Source organism: Ovis aries, chromosome 2 (assembly GCF_016772045.2).
Source record: "Ovis aries strain OAR_USU_Benz2616 breed Rambouillet chromosome 2, ARS-UI_Ramb_v3.0, whole genome shotgun sequence".
Lineage (NCBI taxonomy): Eukaryota > Metazoa > Chordata > Mammalia > Artiodactyla > Bovidae > Ovis > Ovis aries.
Window position 1 is genome coordinate 152,426,542 of NC_056055.1, and position 26,182 is coordinate 152,452,723.

The 26,182-nt window shown below is 40.8% G+C and overlaps 1 protein-coding gene across 2 annotated transcripts in view; it reads right to left on the minus strand.

The window, feature by feature from the left end:
• Nucleotides 1-26,182, minus strand: part of GALNT5 (polypeptide N-acetylgalactosaminyltransferase 5) — a 41,914-nt gene that overhangs the window by 10,697 nt on the left and 5,035 nt on the right. Inside the window, exons 2-7 of one of the 2 annotated variants that reach the window (XM_004004684.5) lie at nucleotides 15,065-15,231; nucleotides 13,277-13,396; nucleotides 5,725-5,860; nucleotides 5,024-5,143; nucleotides 2,393-2,510; nucleotides 1,063-1,386 (exon numbers count right to left, since the gene is read on the minus strand). In XM_004004684.5, coding sequence (XP_004004733.1) covers nucleotides 1,063-1,386; nucleotides 2,393-2,510; nucleotides 5,024-5,143; nucleotides 5,725-5,860; nucleotides 13,277-13,396; nucleotides 15,065-15,231 — 985 coding nt within the window. The remainder of the gene's footprint in view (nucleotides 1-1,062; nucleotides 1,387-2,392; nucleotides 2,511-5,023; nucleotides 5,144-5,724; nucleotides 5,861-13,276; nucleotides 13,397-15,064; nucleotides 15,232-26,182) is intronic. The other variant, XM_042243835.1, reaches the window with a different exon arrangement.

Sequence of the window (26,182 nt, forward strand, 5' to 3'; positions counted from 1 at the left end):
CAGGGAAGACCTCTAGGTCAAGGCTTAACTAATCATCTCTAAACTTAGTGTATGGTAAAGATCCTCATCTCTTGTCATCCTCTTCAAATTAAGTCTGAGGCTTAGAATGGGTTTGAAATGGCTTTTTCTTAAAAGAGTTTTTCTCCTTCCTTAATTTTTTCTTAGCTTTGTACTCTATCAAACCTATCAAGTTTGACTTCTTTCTGTTTAGTATGTTATTTTGTGCCCCAGAATTTTCTCTGCTGTTGTCTGACAGTTTCTGTTATTTTCAATCCCTCTTTGAAATCTATAAAACTCTAAATAAACCATATCATCCCATTGCTTAACCCTACTCAGTAACTTCCAATTGCATCCTGAAAAAAGAAAGAGACAGATAAAGATGAGAGAGAGAAAATCCTTACTCTGCCCACAAGGACCTGCGGGATCCAGCTCCTTCTCTCTCTTGAACTTCATCTGATGCCATTCCTCCTGCCTCTTCAAACCTTGATAACAACATCCACCTTCTTTCCAGTTCCTCAAGCCTCAAACTGTCACATGTCAGAGTTTTTGCATACGTGACATCCTTTACCTGAGGCTCTCTTCTTTACAGCATGGTGGACTCTTGGTCTTTCAGACCTGGCCTTCAATGTCTTCATAGATTTGACTACTCTTAAGAAAAATTCATCACTTGTGGCCAATTCCCTGATTAAAAGTTACTATATTTTTTATTTATACTTTACTTGCTTATTTCTGTATTATCTTTCTATCCTACCCAGCTTTAAGTTCCACAGAGAAGGGATCAATCTACTTTATTCACTACCCTATAGTCCAGTTCTTAAATAATGCCTGGTTTCTTGACACTTGGTAGGTGTTTGCTGAATTAATCAATAAACATGCCTTCCTGGAAGCCTTCCTCAGGTTTACTTAATATGGGCAGTCAAAACAAACCACACTTTGTCTCCTCTGCACTCACACTTGGTGCTTATTTATAAAGTAATAATTCATTCTTTCCCACACATTTTCAAAAATGTTTTTACCTTGTATTTTCACAAAGTCAGATTTGAAGTTGCTGCTTGAACTTACCACACCACTCGCCCTCACAATGGGAGCCTTCAAGTCTGGAAAAACATTCTCCAAGTACCACTTGAAGCTTTTGCATTTTAGCTTCTTTCGAAGTTCCCGCTGCTGGGTAAGGTTTCCGACGTCTAACCCTTGGTCTATGAGGTGATCCCCGTGGCCGTAGAAGAGCTCCTTGTACTCATCGAGCCAGACCTCAGCCACCCGCCCCAAGTTCCGCTCCACCGTCTTCATCCGGTCTTTGGGGAAGGAGTAGGGATTGTCATTCCGGAATATGTGTCCCACTCGGGAACAGGGAATGATCTCAATTTCACCACCACACATCCACACCTGGAACAGTTTAAAAATATGTACCAGTTATCAAATGATTGTCCACAAATCATGAGCAATTAACAATAACGAAAAAGCCACCTGGCGACGATTTCCCCCTGTTGGAGCAATACTTTTCTAATATCCTTTTCAACAGAAAATTAAACTCAACAGGTATATTTAATTTTATTCTGTTGCTGTGAACCATTTTAGCATTATTAAATTGCATATTTTCTCTTTTCCTCTCCTGAATTGTAAATCTTTCCCCCCCACCCCGCTAAAGAAAATCCTCACAGAATCCCAATGTATGAAATGTGTAACATAAGTTCCTGCTTTAGTAGAATCAAGGGAAAGAGTATATGTTTCAGTTTTCTCAATATCTCCTTCTCACATTTGGGATGATCTACCTGACTTGTGGAATACAACTTGAAGACCATCCTTCCTGATCAAGGGTTCAAAGTCACACCCTATTACTATATAAACCCAACTCCATAGGAAAACAGGTAATGCGGGATACTCTCCACTATGGCTGCTGTCATTGGTTTCTCAGATATTAATCAATGGTTAGATAAATACCCAGCATTATCTGAGCTTCCCTAAGTCGCTGTAGTATGGCCTTTTGGTGGCCTGCTCTAGCAGCTCTTTTTATTCTTCTGTCTTGTGCTCTCCAAGATGGCCTATTACTAAATAATATCATTACTTCTAATATATTAGAAAAATATATGAGTTATTTGCATCAAATATTCATCCTACAGCCTTTACACGAAATGGCAGACAATTATTTCCCTCACATTCAGATGCAGAAACTGTGTTGTGAAATATGAGGGAATGGTAATAAATTTCATGAGGGTTATTGATTCTTCCAAATTCAATCTGGGATATGAAGACATTAATCCAGAGGCCCTAATATTTCTGTGAAGTTTCCTCCCAGAGGCAGTCACATATCTGATTGTATTAGTAAAATGAAACCATTTTAAAGTGCTAGACTCTTAATTGTAAAGATAATTTGAGAAACACTCAGCGATACCTTGAAAGAGAGCTCCATATTTTCTCCACCCCAAACATCGAGCCCAGGATCATATGTTCCGAGTTCAAAAAAGTAATTTTTATCAATAGAAAATAATCCACCTGCCATGACGGGACATCTACAAAAAGAAAAGTTGGCTTTTAAATCTTGCATGTCAAGGGACCTCAACTTTTAAGAGTGTTCCCTAACAAGAGGCATTTTATAACAGTTACCACATGCGGGGAGGTCTTGGATAAAGTCACCGAGAACACCTAAGTGACAAGTTCCCTGGTTCTTGTGGCAGAACTTGATTAGAGGCAACAAAGACAGGGTCTGGAACTACGATTCTTACTTGGCCTGGACACTTCAACACAAATTCTCCAGAGATGTTATTTTTAATAAGTTATTTAGTGCTATTTAGGAAAGATGAGTTAGGCATTGTTTTAAATGTTATAGATGTATTAATTCAGGCCTCACAAAAATCCTTTGAGTATGTACCCCTAAGAAACTACAGCCCCAAAAGGCAAGAAAATTTTCCAAGTTCACAGACCAACCCATCTGTGGGATGTACACCTAGGGTTCAAATTTAGGGGGTCTGGCTTGACTCTAAGATCTCTTCTCCACTATACTGCCTCAACAATACAGAAACTTTACAACAGCTTGTTATGTGGCAAACACTTATATATACATATATTTTCTTTTTTTTTTTTTCTTGGTTGGGCTGCAGAACTGTGGCTCTTAGTTCCCTGACGAGGGATGGAATCGTGCACTGGGAGCTCAGAGGCTTAACCACTGGACCATCAGGGAAGTTCTTGGCAAGTACTTTTTAAAGCACTTTATATATAGTATTATCTGATTTAATTCTCAAAACAATCCAAGAGGTAGCTACTTCTGTTTAGTGTTAATATAAAAATGAAGAAACAGAGACAGAAAGAGGTTAAGTAACTTTTTAAAGCTCACACCACTAGTACATAGTAGAGTTGAGATTTAAACCCAAGGAGTCTGACTCTAGAGTCTTCACTCCTGTTATTAATCATGGGGAAGAGAAACTACATTTGAGTCAGCAGTTAGAAAAGGCAGTAATCACGGCCCATGGTGGTTCGCATGGAGCCAGCTGAAAGAGGTTTGTATGGAAGCTCTGCAGCAATCTCAAAGGTAATATAAACCTCACCCCACACCTAGCTCTCTTCCCTCATGATTTATGTGTATTTTTTTATCTGAATCTCAAATGCCCTTTCCAGACTATCCGGAACTCATTCTCTTTCTAACATTATGTTGAATAAATCTGAACTCAATCACTACACTGATTCTCAGAATTGGAGTCTAAAACAGACAAAGAGGTTCTTTAGGTGTAGGATCAGAGCAAGTATATTATATCCAGGCAGATTTGGATTTGAATCCCAATTTCTTCTTTTGCAAGCTGTATATCCCTTGGACTGCAGGGAGATCATACCAGTCAATCCTAAAGGAAATCGATCTTGCATATTCACTGGAAGGACTGAGGCTGAAGCTGAAGCTCTAATACTTTGGCCACCTGATGTGAAGAGCCAACTTATTGGAAAAGGCCCCAGTTCTGGGAAAGATTGAAGGCAAAAGGAAAAGAGGATGGCAGAGGATGACATGGTTGGATGGCATCACCAACTCAATGGACAGGAGTTTGAGCAAACTCTGGGAGACAGTGATGAATAGGGAAGCCTGGTGTACTGCAGTCCATGGGGTTGCAAAGAGTTGGACATAACTTAGCGACTGAACAACAGCAACAAATATCCCCAGGAAAATTACTTAACTCTCTTAGGTCTCTATTTCCTTATCTCTATAACGGAAAAACCACAATCTTTCTCCTAGAGTTATAGAGAGGTTGCACAGTGCTTAATAATTGGTCGTACTTTTCCTTCACTTTTTAGGAGTATCAGTTGTGAAACATCACATTTGGAAGAATATAAGGCAGTGTTTGGAGGGGTGAGTTCAGAGAAAAGATGCTGCAATGTACAGGCTGGGCTCAAACTTTCTTTTGGGACTTTCTGGCTTAAGTCTGCTCAAGTTCTTTCTCCAATAAGGAAAGCTCCAGGGATCCTGCTGCTCTGCCTGCAGCTGGCAGAGTGCTCGTCCTACAGGTCTCGACTTTGCGGGAGAGTTAGGAGGCCCCCACTTTAGCTTCCGGTCTAAAATCTGTTCTTTAATCCAGTTTCTCCAGCAATAAAGCCCCAACTTTAATTCACATCTAGCTTCTGTGTCTGGTTCTCACTTTATTCACAGAATTTGGCACTCCTCCCAGGGAAAGTATAGGATTAGACTCAAAAAGAATTAGAATGAGAATTTTTTTACTATTATTTATTCTTAATTTTCATTCATGTTTACTTCAGTGTTATATGTGTTTATACAGAATTTAGGCAGCACGTTTAAGTGGCTTATGTTTCTTAGTCTGCAAATCCCAGAGAACAGAAATAGTGAATTTCTCAGGTTGAGGGGTGAGTTTTGGCTGTGGGAAAGTAATTTCCAAGGAAAAATTTTTGCTTTTGGTCATCTGTTGGCTAGAACTGTAATTCTTGGTGTTCTATAAATGACAGCTAATACCTGTTTTGTGGAATTGTTTCCTATGCCTTTGTAAGAAGATACATGACTCCTTCCTAGTCTTAAGTTTCACACACTTACCTTATTATATCAGTTTCTTTAATTTTGTTTTTTGCAACAACGTCTGGAGGAATTGTTCTCCAACCAAAGTTCATTGGCCACACAAATATGCCTCTTTGAAAGTTGTCCACTGTCATGTAACTAGTCAAGGGAAACAAAAATGGTACCTGAGATCATTCACATAATCAACCTGACACCATGTGTTGTGCATGGGAATGAAACAAGCACTTATGAAGATGATTTTAGATCACCACAAAGCGTTTAATAACATTTCGATGAAAGATATGAATATAAATAGAAATAGTGCTGGATTGCTTGCTTTTAACATACTTTTCTTTTAATAATATTCTGGCCATTTTGAGGGAAAAAAACCCCTATTTAAGAATATACACGTGTATGTATATATACATACCACAAAAAGAAAACTAATCTTAAGAAAAATAAATATTTGGGTGTTCAGCTGAATAGAAAGAGGAAAGTCCTGGACACTGAGTATTAGTATTTATTAACATTTAGGGTTGAGAATTTGTGATGATCAAATAAACAGTTGGAGAGATCTGCTTTGATCTCATGATATATATCAAGTATTTCAATTTATTTAAACAGATAAACCATGTACTACTTAGATCTGCAAAGTTGTACATTTTACGAGTATGACCACTACCTTCTGCTGCTGGTTAAAAAGTCACTTAGAAGTATCCCGTGGAATATGACAATATTACCTCATATCCTTATCATTGATGACTTCAATTACTGGACAGGCTACTTTTTTTCTGCTTAAGTAAACTCTTTCCAGGAGAGGTTCCAACCAGCCAATGTTACATTCCACGTGAGAATCTAAGAATGTCAACACATCACCTAGAGAACCAAAAACAAAAAAAACAAAAAAACAAAAAACCAATTTGAAAATGCAATATATTTAGTGTGTGTATTTTGTGTTCATAGGTTCTGGAGATTGTTTCAGAAATGTGGTAGTAAGCATAGTAGTCTTTTCTTCTTACTGAATTTTGTAGTTTTTTCTTCTTACTAATTTTTCTTTGTCTCTCTAATTTAATTCTATAGTGAAATGGAAAAAAAAAAGTTGGTTTCTAGTAGTCTTTTGGGGCAAGTATCATTTATGGTTGAAAAAAAAATTGATAAGCCACTTAGAATGGCGAGTCAAGGCTCTGAAGGGAATATTTAGTATTAAAGGTAGTCGCTTTTGTCTTTTCTAAGGAGGGTAAATCCCATTAACTCTTGGGGGTAGAGGACTGAAACTTTGTTTTGTGGAAGATGAGGAAGAATCTGAGATTCCAACTTTAGCCTTAGAAATGATGAAGAGGAAAAATCATTCCACATTATAACAGTGAAAAGAAATTAAAGTGGGGGAACTAGTAAGACTAGGAGATAGTTTTAAAAGTGTTACAGAGGGGGAACAAGGAATTGTTTAATGGGTATAGAGTTTAGTTTCACAAGATAAGAGGAGTGCTGGAGATTGGTTGCTCAACAATGTGAAAGTACTTCACAGTGAACTGTACACTTGAAAAATGGCTCAGATAGTAAATTTTATATATGTATTTTACCATAATTAAAAAAAAAAAAGAGTTACACGAGAAGAGAAAAGAAACTTGGAAGACAGGAATAATTATGAATTCTTTTTGTTTTATTAGTTGTGTGAAGTAACACTCTCTCTTTCCAATGAAAATTTTAGCAATGGTCTACATTGTTCTAAATGATTCTGTGCAAGTGGATTGCATGTGTGTGTGTGAGTAATAACCAGAGGAATCTGGGTTCTGGCCAGAATCCTATGTGTAATCTCAGACCCAGTCGTGTATGCATGCATGCTAAATTGTTTTAGTTGTGTCCAATTCTGTGCAATCCTATGGACTGAAACCCACCAGGCTCCTCTGTCCATGGATTCTTCAGGCAAGAATACTGGAGTGGATTGCTATGCCCTTCTCCAGGGAATCTTCCTGGCCCAGGGACCAAATTCACGTCTCTTATTGTCTCCTGCATTAGCCAGCAGGTTCTTTACCACTAGCGCCACCTGGGAAGCCGAGGCCCAAAGCTATTATAAAAGCTTTACCTGGCAGGCCTCTTGAGGGAAAGCTGCCATCTCCGCACCAGACTTGGTTCACAGTTTGTACCCTAGAGTCTCTGAAGGAAGATATAGTCAAGGACTCAGGTCCTCCTGTCCCCTAGCTGGACATGCACTTATAAAGAACTGCATTCCTGACCCAGGTTCATCCAGTTGGAGACTGCCTCATGCCAAGACTTCTTTCTCACCTTGTGGGTGATGGGTAGATCTTCAAGACATTTTTTTTCTTACTACTAGCCCTTCCCCCTTTCTTTCATCCTGGGCCCTAGGCTCCAAAGGAGGAGGAACCTTATTTCAGGCTCTTTGGTCAGTAAGATGATGTACACACCTGCTCTGATCCACCAGCCCATTCTTCCATGGGAAAATACTGAGCACTGAGGGAATCAGTGCTGTCTTTTGTCTGGCTTCCTATCTATACTTTTCACTTATGTGATTGCAGAAGTGCTTGAAGACTTGACTGTTACTTTTATTTTGGTTTATTGTTTTAATTGACCGCTCTGACTCTTAGCTACACCCCTCAGCATCTGAAAAACCTACAATAACATCACTGATTTTTGATCTGATGCTTACTCTGTGTCAGATACTGTTCTGAACATTCTGAACGATTGTCTTATTGTCCTATTTAAGGTTTATCCTTGTGACAAACCTGAAGTATAGGTCTAAGTTTTATCCGCATTTAAGAGGAATGAAACACTTAGGCAACTTTGCCAAGTTTGCAAAACTACTGCCAGCCTGATACTAGAAAATATCTGCATACACCCTCTTGCCTCTCCCCCCCCCCCCCCCGCCCCCGCAAATGAGAAAGAGACAGAGATATGAGTATGGGAAAGCTTAAAGTAAAAGCAGAAGACAGCAGCAGGCAAAGAAAAAGGTGCAAATAAATACCTGGATAATAGATTATTATCCACTGAAATCTCTAAACTACTTCTTAATGAATAGATCTTACTAATTACCTGATTAACAATGGAATTTTTGCATAAAGGTGAAAGGACTAACCTTAGCCAAAGTCTTGATGGGAAGTGGTCTTGAGATGTCTCTTTAAATAGGAACAGGCTGTGCTAGCCAGAAGCCCCCTCCCCACCTCATCCACTACTCTTGGAGGTGCAGTTACATCTCCTGATCATGCTGGGATTGAGGGGGGTTTCCTGTTTTCCAGGAGTTATGGATTGCTTGATAATGGAAGCTATTGTTTCCTAAGGGTGCCCTGTTGCATAGACCTCTCCCTATCCTGGGAAGGCTTTTAGGGTTCATCTAGGTGTACAGGGCATACAAGTATGTTTGCTAGGTCCTATTGGGCTTCCTTGGTGGCCCAGATGGGAAAGAATCTGCCTGCAATGCAGGAGACCTGGGTTTGATCCCTGGGTTGAGAAGATCCCCTGGAGGAGGGCATGGCAACCCACTCTAGTATTCTTACCTGGAGAATTCCCATATACAGAGGAGCCTGGCAGGGGCTATAGTCCATGGCGTCACAAAGAGTCAAACAAGATTGAGCAACTAAACACAAATGGTCTAGCTGTATAGAATGTATAAAAGACAGTCTTCTGTCTCACCACTCCTACTCCTGGTCCATTCAGTCCGGGCGTTTAAAGAGTCTAGTCTCTACTAGATTGCCTTTCTCTATCTCCATGGCGGTTTACTGGGTCAAAGGGTCTGGATCTACTTCTTCAGTCCTCAGTGGCAGCAAGGGGGATCCTCAAATGTGCATTTATTTTCCCACTTGTGGGCATGGTGAAATAACATAGGATTGAATTTCCCCAGAACTGCCTTCATCATAGCTCTGCTTTTCTTGGCCACATTGGCTAAATTACTTAATCTCTTTGAGCTTTACCTTATGGAGATATTTCTAAAGTATACTTAATACCTAGATTCCTGATAGATAGCTATTATGATGACAGGTTTTCAATGATTGTTCAGGCTAGAGCTCAAAATAACTAACTCCATATTGACAACTACCTGGAAGGTTGTTCTGAGAGTAGATTCCAGACATACTGGATTGTTTGCAGATGGATTTGCTTGTAACTTACTTGGTTTTCAATTTTTTGTGCCAACTCAGACATGCTCATTGTGCCAAATAGCTTTGGCTCCTTGTTGAGCTTTGATCCCGCTTAGATTTAGCTGACCAGCTTAGGATACTGCTGTTAGCACCAGTTGGTGATACTGTTGTGTCTAGAGTTCCTTGACGAATGTGGACCTGCTACCTACTTAAGTTTAAAGAATGATTTATAAGTGATGCTAAGGAAGCTACCTGTTTGACCTGCAGAAGAAACGAGCTGTAGAAATTTATAAAAGGACTGTTGCTCTTCAGGGAATGTCAGCATTGGCCACAAGTTAGATGTCACTTGTTGTCCACATATTTAAAATTAGCCAACTGACTCTTTGGAATGCTCACAGCATTACAGCTATTTTGCTAACTGCCATTTTATATAGGAAATGAGAATCTGATCTCTACTGTGACCCTCCAGAATCAGAGCACTATTAAACCTGCCCACCTGCAGGCTGCTCTAGTCAGGGTTATAACTGGCTTGGTGTGTTCAACACTATCATGATATCTGGCTTGTTTTTTGTATCTAAATTACCTCTTTTCTTTTTACTTCTGTTGCCTTTATGTAAAAGACTTTCCCTTGAGACCCACTGACCAAGGCCTGTCTTTTAATTTTTGAAATCCAGCTTGACCTAATTCCTCAATCACAGTAAACAACTGATGAATGAACCAGAGAGAAAAATCTATCATGCCCTGGAGCCTGAATGTGGAGTGGACATTGCTTGAAGTTAGAGAGTTACAGATTTGTCCTTATTTCTTTGTGGAATACTCTAAAAGACTCTCAGAAAGCCTGATAGTACTCTGAGACCAAAATGGGGCCAACTCGACTTCTGCTTCTGCATGTCCTTGACTGCAGCTACTGCTACTGCTGCTAAGTTGCTTCAGTCATGTCTGATTCTGTGCGACCCTATAGACAGCAGCCCACCAGGCTCCCCTGTCCCTGGGATTCTCCAGGCAAGAACACTGGAGTGGGTTGCCATTTCCTTCTCCAATGCATGAAAGTAAAAAGTGAAAGTGAAGTCAGTCAGTCGTGTCCAACTCTTTGCGACTCCATGGACTGCAGCCTACCAGGCTCCTCTGTCCATGGGAGTTTCCAGGCAAGAGTACTGGAGTGGGGTGCCATTGCCTTCTCCCATGTCCTTGACTAGCTGATCTCAACCTTGCTTGTGGTTCCTCTTCTTTTTCCCCTGAATCCTAAAGGATAAATCAGTAGCTCAAGGCCTATCAGATTCTGGATTCAGTTCTTATCTTTGATCTCTTTGGTTATGCATTCTAGAAAATATTCTGCAGTGGCATCAATGCGAATCTCTGATTACAGAGACTCTTCAGACCCAGAGCCATCTACTGCCTGTACTCTACCTGTGAGAGCTGGGGAGTGCTCCAGGGGAGTTTGGGAGGACTCACTAGCCTGGTCAGCCCTGCTCAATGAGGGCCCTGAACAGTCCCTGAATTACAGCCTTGGCTAACATTGCACTAGAGATAAGGATGAAGACCATCTCCAAGAAAAAGAAATGCAAAAAGGCAAAATGGCTGTCTGAGGAGGCCTAACAAATAGCTGTGAAAAGAAGAGAAACAAAAAGCAAAGGAGAAAGGGAAAGATATAAGCATCTGAATGCAGAGTTCCAAGGAGTAGCCAGGAGAGATAAGAAAGCCTTCCTCAGTGATCAATGCAAAGAAATAGAGGAAAACGATAGAATGGGAAAGGCTAGAGATCTCTTCAAGAAAATTAGAGATACCAAGGGAACATTTCATGCAAAGATGGGCTCAATAAAGGACAGAAATGGTATGGACTAACAGAAGCAGAAGATATTAAGAAGAGGTGGCAAGAACACACAGAAGAACTATACAAAAAAGATCTTCAAGACTTAGATAACCACGATGGTGTGATCAATCACCTAGAGCCAGATATCCTGGAATGTGAAGTCAAGTGGGCCTTAGAAAGCATCACTACAAACAAAGCTAGTGGAGGTAATGAAATTCCAGTTGAGCTATTTCAGATCCTAAAAGATAATGCTGTGAAAGTGCTGCACTCAATATGCCAGCAAATTTGGAAAACCCAGCAGTGGCCACAGGACTGGAAATGGTCAGTTTTCATTTCAATTCCAAAGAAAGGCAATGCCAAAGAATGCTCAAACTACCGCACAATTGCACTCATCTCGCATGCTAGTAAAGTAATGCTCAAAGTTCTCCATGCCAGGCTTCAGCAATACATGAACCTTGAACTTCCAGATGTTCAAGCTGGTTTTAGAAAAGGCAGAGGAACCAGAGATCAAATTGCCAACATCTGCTGGATCATGGAAAAAGCAAAAGAGTTCCAGAAAAACATCTATTTCTGCTTTATTGACTATGCCAAAGCCTTTGACTGTGTGGATCACAATAAACTGTGGAAAATTCTGAAAGAGATGGGAATACCAGACCACCTGACCTGCCTCTTGAGAAACGTGTATGCAGGTCAGGAAGCAACAGCTAGAACTGGACATGGAACAACAGACTGGTTCCAAATAGGAAAAGGAGTACGTCAAGGCTGTATATTGTCACTCTTTTTATTTAAATTATATGAAGAGTACATCATGAGAAATGCTGGGCTGGAAGAAGCACAAGCTGGAATTAAGATTGTTGGGAGAAATATCAATAACCTCAGATATGCAGATGACACCACCCTTATGGCAGAAAGCAAAGAAGAACTAAAGGGCCTCTTGATGAAGTGAAAGAGGAGAGTGAAAAAGTTGGCTTAAAGCTCAACATTTAGAAAACGAAGATCATGGCATCCGATCCCATCACTTCATGGCAAATAGATGGGGAAACAGCGGAAATAGTGGCTGACTTTATTTTAGGGGGCTCCAAAATGACTGCAGATGGTGATTGCAGCCATGAAATTAAAAGATGCTTACTGCTTAGAAGAAAAGTTATGACCAGCCTAGACAGCATATTAAAAAGCAGAGACGTGACTTTGTCAGCAAAGGTATTTGTCTAGACAAAGCTATGGTTTTTCCAGTAGTCATGTATGGATGTGACAGTTGGACTGTGAAGAAAGCTGGGCACTGAAGAACTGATGCTTTTGAACTGTGGTGTTGGAGAAGACTCTTGAGAGTCCCCTGGACTTCAAGGAGATCCAACCAATCCATCCTAAAGGAGATCAGTCCTGGGTGTTCATTGGAAGGAGAGATGTTGAAGCTGAAACTCCAATTCTCTGGCCACCTGATGCGAAGAGCTGACTCATTTGCAAAGCTCCTGATGCTGGGAGATTGAGGGCCGGAGGAGAAGGGGATGACAGAGGATGAGATGGTTGGATGGCATCACCGACTCAATGGACATGAGTTTGAGGGAACTCCGGGAGTTGGTGATGGACAGGGAGGACTGGTGTGCTGTACTTCATGGGGTTGCAAAGAGATGGACACGACTGAGCAACTGAACTGAACTGAACTAAAGCTGGTGCAGGACCTTGAATTTCCTTAAACTCCCCACAGGGTTCAGGTGCACTTTAGGGCCACTAAATTTATCCTTAGATGAGTCTATTACTAATTCCATTCAAATAGATCTTTCTGCCTCTTTCTACACTCAGAAATCAGCCCTCCATTATTGCTGCTCTAGGTGTGGGTCAGAGACACTGCCATCCATAGGGAGACAGGGACAGAAATTGAGAACACATGTTTTGAAACGTCACAGCAGTTTGCCAGAGTAATTGTTAATTTGTTGTCTACTTCATATATATGAGTGTTAAAATAGATACACACCCACATATATGTAATTATGTATATATCTAGATATATGTATATATAATTGTGTATATAGTTATATATTTTTCCCATTTCTTTTTTAGGTAATTCATTTTTATTATCATTCATAAAGGGGTCCACAACAATGTTAATTAGGAAAAAGAATGTCCTTCTGTGATAGTTTGGGAATATGCCCTCTAGTGAATAGTGGCAAGTAATTAAAATGTACCTTGCTGGAGTTTTTCAGCGTTGTGACCCCTCAGTGTGTCATTAAAACAGTTTAGTGGGATACATATTGCAAAAAGTTAGAAACTGCTGGAATGAAATGATGGACATAGGAGTGCTCATTGTACTATTATTTCAAATTTGATATGTATTTGGAAAAGATTAAACCAAAATAAAGATGTAGTAGCCTAAACAAAAAATTAGCAGCTTCTTACCTGTTGCCTTTTGTGCCCCTGCCAGCCTGGCTCTTATTAAGCCATGTCTCTCTTTGAGGCGAAGAATCCGAACTTTTGGAAACTGAGACATGTATTTATCCAAGTTATCTTTTAGGTAGTCTACATCAGGGAGAAATTAGACAAGGAAATACTTTAAAAATAAGATCTGGATAAGACCAGATCAAATACCCAAAACTATGATATTTACCATAGTCACTATATTTTATCCTTTGAGCCATGATGTCATTTTCTTAGATGGATTTTTGTCTGGGTTCAATACTCTAAGTTTCTGTTTTCCTAAAACTCAAATCTGCCTTTCAGTGTAGGTGAGTTACCAAGAGGAAGACTTACTTTTTCTGAGCATTTGTCAGGACAGGTACAAATTTACCTTGAAATAAATGAAGCTCGGTTTCTGCACAAACTTTTCCCCTTGTAAAGGCCTCTTCTAAGACCTAGGAGAGACGCTATGCATGGTATGCAAATGGAAAAATTTGCAAAAGAAAGATATTGCAACTGCAATTGGCTAAGACGATTGTCACTTCCTACTATGACACCCTCTCCATCACACCTCTGCTCTCTTGCTCTTTGTAGGGGGGTGGTGGTATATTTATGTAGCTTACAGTTATTTCTATGTATGATTAAGCAATTGACATATCCCAGGTAGGAATGGCTTCTGTGAATACTTCTGCTGCTCGCTTTCCTACCAATTGCGTCATCTTTCTCTTAAAGAGGACTTCACAGATCCTTCACCCACTCCAGTGTTCTTACCTGGAGAATCCCAGGGATGGGAGAGCCTTGTGGGCTGCTGTCTATGGGGTTGCACAGAGTCGTACACGACTGAAGTGACTTAGCAGCAGTAGCAGCAGCATAGATCCTTCAGGGCCACAAAATCTGAATAGGCCATTCCTAAAGGGACTGTTATCTGCTTGGTAACTAGATTTTATTTCTGTTGATGCTTTCAAGACTACTTCTCAAAGTTTTCAACCAGTTTTCCTTATATATCTCCCTGCTCCTGGAGCTCAGTGTGACCCTGGTAGGCACTCTAAGAGAGAGAAGTGAGAACTGGCTCATGTCCTTGTTGTCATGACCAAGACTGAAGTGTTCTATTAAGGTTGCTGTCTCTTTACTACTTTTTAAGTTTTTCTGGATTGTGTTGCATTTGGGGATTTTTATACTGTGGTCTAGGACCTTTGGCAGTCATGGGACCACTTACATACCCGGTTTTTTACAGTCCAAAGAGAGAGATTCTTCACTGTAAGAAACAAAGAAGTAAAGACAGTGGTGAATTCTGCCTTTAAACTCTGTTGGAACCTCATTTTTCTGGTCCCATTGGCAACTTGTCTTCTCAACCCTTAGCTGAACATATAATAAAGCAGAAGCCATAGGGCTTACATTTCATTGTCTTCTATAACTAACTGTTAATTGTGGCATCTTTGCTTGTTAGATTTCATTAAAAGGTTTTTATGCAATTCTGGAGAACATCTTCTGGTCTCCAGAACCTCAAAGCACCCATCTCCAAAGACCTGTAATTAGAAAATCACTCCTACACAGCAGAGAAGTCACAGCTGAAGGAGAGTCTGCGGTGACTAGCTGGACAAGGCCATGGATGGTTGAGCTGACTTTCTGTAATCCACAGATGTTCGGACTTAGGCCTCTAAGCCACAATATCAAACAATGATTGGGCATTTATAAAACATTCATTCCTTATCAAATTATCCTATAATTTTTGTATCTGAACAGTTATTGCCTCACATCAAACTTTGATTTTCCAGGGGGTAGTTTTCTTACCTTTGGTGCTGAAGTCATCCACTAGTAGAATCTCCTTGATGAGGTGGGGAGGAGAGCGGTTGAGGACGCTATGCACAGACCTCAGGAGAGTGGACCACACCTCGTCCACAAAGCACATGATGACGCTGGTGGTTGGGAGGTTATTGTGAACAAGTTGCTCTGCACACCTGGGCCAGAACAGAAGCAGAGCACAAAAAGTGTGCCAAGATCCACAAGGTACAAGAAGAAAAGACGGCAGAAATGGAGCTCTTTCTCTGTCTCTCTCTCTGAGGACACAGAGAGAGGTGACTGTCTACAAGTTGAGGAAAGAGGCCTCACAGAAACCCAACCCGCTGGTGCCCTTCCAGGCTCTAGAACTATGAGAAAATAAATGTTTCTTGTTGTAAGTCCTCTAAGAAAAATCCACAAGGTGCAATTGTGTGTAAATACACATACACTCAAGTTATCTGTCTATCTATCAATCATCTATCTACCCACCTATCTATCCATCCATCCATCTACAATCCATCTATTTCTTTATGTTTATCTATCATCTATCTTGGAGAAGGGCATGGCAACCTACTCCAGTATTCTTGCCTGGAGAATTCCATGGACAGAGGAGCATGGCTGGCCACTGTCCATAGGGTTGCGAAAAGTCCGACGTGACTGAAGTGACTTAGCATGCACACACCATCTATCTATCAGTCCATCTATCTATATGATGATTTTCTTGTGCACTTTTGTTGGAAAGAGTTACAAATAAAGAGCATAGGAAGGATTTTTGGTTTTGTTTAGTTGCGAAGTTATTTCTGTCTTTTTGGCAAACCCATGGACTGTAGCCTGCCAGACTCCTATGTCCATGGGATTTCTCAGGCAAGAATACTGAAGTGGGTAGCCATTTCCTTCTCCAGGGGATCTTCTCCACTGAGGGATCAAACCTGTTGCTTCGGGCATTGGCCCAATGACAATTCTTGCTAAGAGGCCTAACCGTGCAAGGCATGAGAACTTCCTGTGAAGACATCACCCTGTCATGGAAAGGACACCAGCTTTATAGGTGGTTAAGACACTATTTTGAAGCTCACCAACAAAATTTTTCAAATTGTCATCTAGATTCTTTACTTAATCTTTCTGTGCCTCAGTTTCCTCATCTGGAAAATGAGGTAACATGTCTTATTGAAAAGAGATTTACAGCTTAGTGAGAATGCACGTAAATAAAATATCTAGCCCAGTTTCTAGTCCCAGGAATTCACCAAATGGTAGCTACTGCTTTCCTAATTAAGTTATAGACCACAAGAGAACATTCCTATTCTCTTATTTAATGTTACTTAATTAACATTAATTCACTTAATGCTACAAAGCAGTTTATGATTGCCTTCTCAATTGGCCTTTTGCCAAGTGCCAAAGGAAATATTCTTTCCCACTGCATGTGAATGTATTTATGGATATATATGATATGTATTATATACTACTTAAACTCTTAAATAGGTAGCTTCTGTATCTATTTAAGGGGTCCTTTCTGAGACTCTTTTTGCTCCAGGGTAGCCACAGTTGAAATAATTTTGCTGGCATGGAAATGAGAACATGACTATAGTGGGAGCTGGTATTCAGGTGGGTTATAATTGGTCTTGGGTTTTCTCCATACCCTGAAGTGCATCAAGCCTCACTACTGGCAGTCTTCCATCTCCTGCCTGGGTAACTCTCCACATGACGGTACCCAGTGGACACTCATAAAGAGTATTTGCCATTTTTCTAACTCAGATACTCTCTGTAATGCAATAATTAAATTATGATGATCATAAATAATATTATCAGCCTTCTGCATTATTTCATTTAAACCTCAAACCAACAGCATCTCTTCTTCCCTCTTTATAGAAGAACAATTGAAATCATGGGGAGACTATGCCATGATTATACTGCTAGTCAATGGTGGAGTTGGGACTCAAGCTCTAGTCCAGTTTGGCTCCAGTAATAGCTATTCAGGAAGTCATAAGTCCACAAGAATAAAAGCAGCTGGCAGTAGATGTGGCATTTTGTGGAAGCAGACATTTCTGTGAGACAACATAATGGCACTGTGCTTAGTCCACAAATAAACAATAGATGAGTAGAAAAAACACATTTGCATGGCACTTTACAGTTGGTATATTTTGGGGGGCTCCAAAATCACTGCAGATGGTGATTGCAGCCATGAAATTAAAAGACGCTCACTCCTTGGAAGAAAAGTTATGACCAACCTAGATGGCTTATTCAAAAGTAGAGACATTACTCAACCGACTAAGGTCCGTCTAGTCAAGGCTATGGCTTTTCCTGTGGTCACGTGTGGGTGTGAGAGTTGGACTGTGAAGAAGGCAGAGCGCCGAAGAATTGATGCTTTTGAACTGTGGTGTTGGAGAAGACTCTTGAGAGTCCCTTGGACTGCAAGGAGATCCAACCAGTCCATTCTGAAGGAGATCAGCCCTGGGATTTCTTTGGAGGGAATGATGCTAAAGCTGAAACTCCAGTACTTTGGCCCCCTCATGCGAAGAGTTGACTCATTGGAAAAGACTGTGATGCTGGGAGGGATTGGGGGCAGGAGGAGAAGAGGACGACAGAGGATGAGATGGCTGGATGGCATCAGTGACTCGATGGACGTGAGTCTGAGTGAACTCCGGGAGTTGGTGATGGACAGGGAGGCCTGGCGTGCTGCGCTTCATGGGGTCACAAAGAGTCGGACACGACTGAGCGACTGAACTGAACTGAACTTACAGCTGGTAAAATACTATTATGTACATAAATTCAATCTTTTTAACAACTACTTGAAATGCATACTATTATATTGTTCTTCAAACAGAGCAGACTGAAGCTTGAGAAGTTAAATGACCTACCCAGCACCATTCATTAGGAAGGCTGTGTATGGAAATGTGAACAGATGGTTTAATCCAGATCTAGGGATCATCAGAGAAAATGAGGTAGAAACAAAAGTGGTGGAAGATTTTGAAGGTACTAGTGTAGCATGGTTAAATAGTCCACCTTAGGCTCTAGGTTGGGTAAGAGAAAGTAAAGCGAAGACGAGTTGACTAGCCTGAATGAAAGAAGAGTATAGAAAACATCAATGACCTCCTGTGACTCCCTCATCTCTAATTTTATAGTGTAAATGAATGGGAAATACTCATTTCACACCTAAATATTCTTTACATTTGTCCCTGAAAAAAAATAAATCAGTTATAAAAAGGAAGGGTCAGCTGCATAAATTCTGCCTGAGCTATGTGAATCAACAAGCCTTAGTTGTGAAGTCCCAAAGTTGTCTTATCATTAAAATGTGGTTGACTTCAGAAACATCTAATTACAAATGAAAATACATTGGGGAGAATTAAGCAAGCAGGCTAAAGTCGATGGATCTTTTCACAGTATAATTCAGTAGAGTTTTGGTCTCTTTTAGAAGAAAGTTCTAGGAGGTAATGTGAACCACTCTGAAATTAGAAGTTGACAGAACCGTCAGAAATTTGAGAGGTTTGGGAAAGGCAGCACTCTTCATCAAATAATCTGTCCTTCCTCACCTCTCAACCTTAGGTGATGCTTTAATTTCCCCATCAGCACTGATCATGAAGAATTTCAATAGATGAATATGTAGATTTCTATCCCAGAAGATGGCCCCTCTGCCGGTTATGAACAAGAATATATTTTAGACGCATTTGGGGAATTACATTGAGGGTGATCCTATGGAAGATTATGTTTACAGGTCATATGGTGCCTGGAAAAGAGGGTGACATTCAAGATGTGGAAGAGGGACACAGAAGGCAATGTGGGAGTGGGGGAGGTTCAAATACAAAGCTTGTAGCATGTCTTGGTTTGGGTGGCTGAGATGGTGGGCCACTCTACATATAAAGCTACCTGGTTTTCTGCATTACTAAACAGGTTAAACATGTTTCTAGGTGTCTAGAAAACCCAACATGCTCGTTTTGTTGAAAGCACAATGTGTCAAACTAGAAAGTCTTTCGGTCTTATTAACTCACATCATTCTTACACACTGACAGTCATCGATTTTCCATAGGTGGTGAAACTATTTAAATGTTGTCCTACACTGACCCAACTGAAGCAAATTTCCTTTCCTCCAATTTGCCCGTTGGAAACCTTTCTGCTATACTGGAAGGAAGAGTTGCAGCTCAGGTAAAGTGTAAGTTAATACAAGATGCTTCTGAGTTTAAAATCTTTTTTGAGGTTAAGAAATCATATTTGTTTCCTATATGCCCATGCATGGCACAAGTGAGGTGTTTAGAGTCTGCAGACCTTGTGCTAGACTTACAAATTGACCCAAAGATTGCTATCGTCAATTCAAGTACTCAGAACAAATGGAGACTAATGTGGGGACTCCACTGTCCTGCCCACTGTGGATACACTACTGTGGTGAGACAGACACACCCTGGACTTGAGAAGGATGACAAGGAACTCAGGATTTAGACCTTTCTGATCCTGACTGCATGACTATAGGCAAGTCAGAACTTTTCAGAACCTGTTTCCTCATTTTCAGGATGAAATTACAGTGTCTTCATCACAGCCTGTCTGTGAAAATTTGAGGGAGAGGGTGGGATGATTTGGGAGAATGACATTCTAACATGTATACTATCATGTGAATTGAATCGCCAGTCTATGTCTGACGCAGGATGCAGCATGCTTGGGGCTGGTGCATGGGGATGACCCAGAAAGATGTTATGGGGAGGGAGGTGGGAGGGGGGTTCATGTTTGGGAATGCATGTAAGAATTAAAGATTGTAAAATTTAAAAAATAAAAAACTAAAAAAAAAAAATACCTTATGAAAAGAAAGTACATGGTAAAAGAAATGGTAAAATACATGCTAAAAAGAAAAAACAAAAACAGCAAGGTCATATGATTATCCACAAAACATGCACACATTTTGACGGGGTGCACTGCCCTTTTCCCAGGCAATCCTTTAATCCAAATCCATCTAGGACTTGTCATTTACCAAGAGACTCAGAAAGTGATGTGTTTTGCCTTCTTGCCCTGTGTGTGCCGAAGTCTCAGCCACTGAACTGCTTTGAATGTATCCTATCGAATAAAGGTTTTAAATCAGATGATTGAGAGGATGATAATATTCCCTCATGTCTATGAATTTTTCATTTTTATTCCAAAACAGTCAAAATGGACTATGTGGGTCAAGTCTCAGTGTTCACAGGTTTGAACAGAAGGTTGAGGAGAATATGCTGTCAGCTTCTATTTGCAATTCAACTACTGCCTCGGTGTGAGCGTTCTGGGGCCTTCCCTCCCCAAGCTCTGGTATCTTCGGGAGGATCAGAAAGAGAATAGAGCATCTATCTGAGGAGCTCTGTCCAGAATTATATTCTTTTCTGTAAGACCTTAGAATTATCCAGGCTTCTTCTATTCTTCTCACTGATAAGGAGGTATAGTTGTTCTATAAAACTTTTACTTTCAGGTTTTGTTCTTTCAAGGGTAGACTGTGCTGTGCTTAGTCACTTAGTTGTGTCCAACTCTTTGTGACCCCATGATTTGTAGCCCACCAGGCTCCTCTGCCTATAGGTTTCTCTAAGCAAGAATACTGGAGTGGTTTGCCACCCCCTCCTCCAGGGGATCGCCACAACCCAGGGATAGAACCCAGGTCTCCCACACTGCAGGCAGTTTCTTTACCATCTGAGCCACCAGGGAAGCCCAGCCCTGACATTTAATCAGAATCGCCTGTGATTACTAAGTGAGAAGACTTTACTCACACTCCAAAGGCTGAATCTGTAGTCCTGAGGCAACCGTCTACCTGTCAAAACTACTGGACTCAGGCTTAGAAATAGAAGTCACCAGCCACAGCATTCTCCACTTTGACAATAGTCTATTGAGCAGGCAGCTGTCAGAGCGGGGATGGATGGGAGGGGGGAGAGCAGGAGGTGGCATGATGTAATAGAAATAGTTCTAGGTTGAGGTTAGGGCACCTTGAAGGTAGTTCTGTCTCTCCTGGAGGGTCCTAGGACCTTGGGCAAGTCACTTCCTTCCCCAGCCTTCTCTGTAATGTAAGGGGTGGGATTCGAGATCTTTTGAAGGAAGTTTTATCTAATGTTAATATTCTGTGATGCTCTATGCAATTTTAGCCTCATTCACCCATTAGCGCTTCCCTTTGGGTCAGAAGACATCTGAGAAAAGGTAAATTAAATTGTTGTTTGGGGTTTTAAGTCTTTGGGTATTTTCCCATCGGTCCTTGAAGCACTTTAACAAGGTCCTACTTGATCTGGACTCATGGTTATTTCTATGGTCTCATTTCCACCCTCTCTGCTCTCCCCAATCTCAGGTCAGATTTCCCTCAGTTTCTCAATGGATCACTCTTTTTACTCCCTCCCCTTATGTCTTTAACTCCCTTCAGTTTGCAGCTCAAACACTTGTGCCCTCTCTCAGGCCAGGCTCAGCCTTTCCCATCCTTGCCTGAGTAGTTCACTCTACTTCCGAGGAACATTTTGTTCTATTTGCCTTGAAGGCAGGATCTATGCTCAGATGTGAGATGGCAGAGTAGAAAGGAGCTCAGAGGTATTTGTTCATTGCTAAGCTGTGGTTGTTGGGCAGTTTTAAATAATCATCTTTGCTTAATGCTGAATAGAAGATGATTTCCTATAAATTTTCTCCCTGACGAGATAACTGATGTGCAAAACTAATTCTCCTCAAATACTTCTGACTCTGTTCCCCACCCCCTCCCAAGTACAATGAAGACAGCTGTTTTAATTTCTGCTCAAGTCATATGATTATAGGGAAACAAAGGAGAGAGGGGCTGTATCCAATGGAAAGAGTATTAGGATTGGACAGAAAACTTTCTTTTGAACTGCGAATCTGCTATTAGGTTGCTGGGACAGCAGATCTATCATTTATTCTTTCGGAGTCTCACTTTTCTGACCTGTAAATCACATACGAAAGTGTGTCTTTCATAATGTGGCTGTGAGGATTGGTTAGAATAAACACACACATATAAAACACACAAATGCACACACACACACACACACACACATACACAATCACTACATGGAACATAAATAGGCACTATTTTGGTGAGGCTTAGCAAGGGAGAGATCCCTTATTGACAGAGACCTGGACAGCCTCGGGAGGGGTGGAGATAGGATGGTTGCCACGAGGGCAGAGCAGGTGTCAACGTGAGAGCCAGCCTGGGGTATAGACTTACTGCTGAGTGAGGAGAACCAGAAGACTAAGGGTTGGATCCCAAGCTTGTCATACATGAGCTGTGAGTCCCTGGGCAAGTTACCCTTCTCGGTGCTTTGTTCGCTCATCTGTATCACTCTATCAATCTGGTATGGCTGTTTTAAGGATCAGATGAGATGATGTGCATGGAAGGTGAAAGGTCCCAGCTGCCCAGGTTATGACAAGCAGTGAGCAAACAGATGTGGAATAGAATGAACTGCCCCAACCACCTCACCTGCCGCCATCTGAGACCTCAGCCTCCTCCCTGAGTCTCAGCTTCTCTTAAGGTGAAGCTGGGATGGTGACAGTACCTGTCTTGAGGAATGGGTTTAAGGAACAAATGAGAAGGCAAGTAGTAAAGCCCTTTATGAATACTCTGCTTCTCTCTCTATAGCTCCTTCTCACACATATCCATACACTAATGTTTTAGAAGTGGGGCCAATTTAGAATGCATTTTAGTGTAGAATAATACAAAATTTTTTTTAACATAGAGAAGATTCTAAAATGCTCCCTTTCTTCTGAAAGCAAACAACAAAACAGAGATTCTAAACATTGCTGTTTTCCCCCAATTTTCTGAGCCTTGACCTGAAACCGTTCTCTTTTTAGGAAACTCTGCTCTGAATGGTTCACCCAGAACAGCCCAAAAGAAAGCTATTTTATGGGACAAGAGTACTCACTGCAATATCACTGTAAGAATTCAATGAATTATTTTATGATGGTTAAACTGGGCCTTAGATGAGGTCTGTACAAAGAAGTGTGCTATTAAGTCGCTTCAGTCGTGTCCTATTCTGTGCGAACCCATAGAGGGCAGCCCCAGGCTCTGCCATCCCTGGGATTCTCCAGGCAAGAGCGCTGGAGTGGGTTGCCATTGCCTTCTCCAATGCATGAAAGTGAAAAAAGAAAGCGAAGTCGCTCAGTTGTGTCCGACTCTTAGCAACCCCATGGACCACAGCCTACCAGGCTCCTCTGTCTATGGGATTTTCCAGGCAGGATAACTGGAGTGGGGTGCCATTGCCTTCTCTGACAAAGAAGTGTACACAGGTTCAAATTTCTACATTTACTAATTCCTTTCTCCCATAAATATTTCTAGGTCTTTGGCTGTATTTAGGAGACAGAGTCATTGAGTTGCTTTACTATTTCTCAGTTTTACACTAATTAGTCATTTTTCACCTGTTTTCTTCTCTTCAAGTCAGTAGCAGAAGTATGTTTTATACCTTCTGATCATTTCTCTCCTTATCACCCCCCTAATTGTGAGGAGAGTGTGATAACTAAAAACATCAAAAACTCTATAGTCATCTTTTGGCCACATTTAACCTTTGTTTTGTTATGGTCTATCTTGCACCTTTTAAACAAACTCTGCTGTGTATTTCCAGCTTTCAGACACAGCTTTTTAGTGAAACGGCACACTGGCCTCTAACACACGCACACACACACAATTCAAAAGCAACGTGCAGCATTGCTTTGTGTACATTTATAGAAGAAAAAGCAGGAAACAACCTATTAAAATCCATCTTCTGAGATTTTCTTCTCCCCTGCCCTTGTTTGGTTTCTTAGGGAGATCTCATAGCTTTTCCAGTCAGTTTTACATAATGTTCTCCTATCACTGAAATCACAAAAGCTATCTCATTTCACCAACGGAAATTTTAATCCAATGTAAAATTAAGGATATTGAGCTTCATTTCGCTGTTACGTTTCTTTTTCTTCCAGCCTGATACACACATTTAGAAGCCAGAAGTGTGCAGAGCTATGTGATCGGTCTATTGTCTCTCTTCAAGCTCCTCCTCTAGTAATTCATTAGTTGTGGGTTTTGACCTCACTAGGATTGGAAGAACAGGGGGGACAAAAATTAAGGATCTAGAAAGGTTTTTCTTTTCCCTCCGTATTAGGCCGGTTTGTGGCAAATGCACGGTGCTATCTTTTGCTTTTCATATGTGCCAAAAGAAAACTCTCTTTAGCTGTGTAGGAAGGAATCAAATTATTGGTTGACAGTCCCAGCTCTGGGCTAAGAGAATAGTCCCATTTTAATTGCTTTATTGAGGGGCTTGCCAGAATACTGTAGGAAAAGCAAAGAATTAAATTAAACAATCGACTAACATCATGACATCGTAGCAGCGCTAGAGGAGCATGCTATAATTCTTACTGTCCTCTAAAAAACTAAATGCTGGCAGCAAATGTGTCCTTGAGTCATTTTTCTCTAAATGCAGATTCAGGAAGTGCACTCTTAAAATAGGTTCCTTTTTGGAGTTTCATCTTCCCTCTAGCTGCAGGCCACAGGACAGACCTCTTTAAGGTGAATTGGCTTGCATTTCCAGTAGGCAGGACCCTGTCTTAGTAAATCTTGTGTGGGTGTATTGATTATTGCTGGCTAAACCAAGCTTCAATACGAGTAGGAACTGCAAGGATTATCTTTTTATAAAGAAAGGGTTAAATATGGAAATGTGAAATGACTGTCAAAAAAGTATTTTATTTGAAGCATATTTTATAGGCAAAAATTCTAGGCAAAAATGAAATTGCATTTTACTGACGGGCAGAAAACTTTCTTATGAATGAAGCAAGGAGATTTTCATCTATTGAAAATGAAAACATTAAAATGCAAGACAAACAACAACAGAAATATGAATTAGTAAATAAACATGACAATGAATAGATCATAGTGTTAGAAGAGGACGTATTTACCTTAAACAAGACACTAACATATTCTATATATCCAAAATGAAAAATTAGGAAGTTACTATTAAGTCAATATTACTAATTTGTAAAATGACTTCTCACAAAGCTAATTTGAATAGATATCTATCATTCATTTTTTTAGAAATAGCATCAATTTTCAAAATTCATTTAAGAGAAACTTGTCTTTAAAACCACATTGCATAAACTTGAATCTTTTGAGTGCCCAGCCCTGTGCTCAGTTCTGTTGTTGTTTAGGCACTAAGTCGTGTCTGACTATTTTGAGAACCCGTGGATGGAGCCCTCCAGGTTCCTTCTGTCCATGGGATTTCCCAGGCAAGAATGCTGGAGTGCATTGCCATTTCCTCCTCCAGGGGGTCTTCCCAACGTAGGCGTCAGACCCCTATCTCCTGCACTGGCACGTGGGTTCTTCACCACTGGTGCTCTGTGCTAAGGGGATACAAAATGAAGTAAGCGACAGAGTTTCTTCCTGAAGCTTTGCATTTCACTGACAAGGTGAAACAGATTCTCAAGGCTCTGGCTACTGAAGAGCACTTAGTAAGAAGTGTTTTAGTAACAACAAGAGAATTAAGGGTCACTGAAGCACAGAGCTGCTGCTGCTGCTGCTAAGTCGCTTCAGTCGTGTCCATCTGTGTGTGACCCCATAGACAGCAGCCCACCAGGGTCCCTCGTCCCTGAAGCACAGAGGTTACAGTCAAATAACGGTACAGGTGGAGATGAGATACAGTTAGATGTTAAGCAATGTCAGGATAAGATGTTTGGAGAGAAATGGTGAAGACTGCAAGGTGAGGACAGTAGGAAGCTGTGGAAGGGACCAGTTAAGAAGAACATCAGTGGTAGTAATGACTTGATGTGTAGAAAAAGATCATGAGACTAACTATCCTTATGCTGAAGGCCCACATTGGAGAGATTGGCACACACCATAAGTGATAGCCACAGGGCAAGGGGTAGAAATCTGGGTGGCACTAAAAAGGACAGTAAAATAATGCTGATGACAGAAAGGGGTTTGTGCTTTTGAAAAAGGCCATTACTGCGTCTCAACACCTTAGAATGGTTCTTTGGGACTCAGGAGAAAAGGAAGGAAGAGCAGGTTTCAAAAAGAGTCTGATTTTAGAACAAGAGCAGAAGTTGTCCTAGAAATCCTGCTTCTCTCTTCTCTATGTTACTCTCATCCTAGCATATCAGTTAAATCATCATTCTTAAGAACTAGTAACTACTTATTATCCTTACCAGGGGGCAACTAAATCAAAACAAACATACCAGCAAACCTATGGT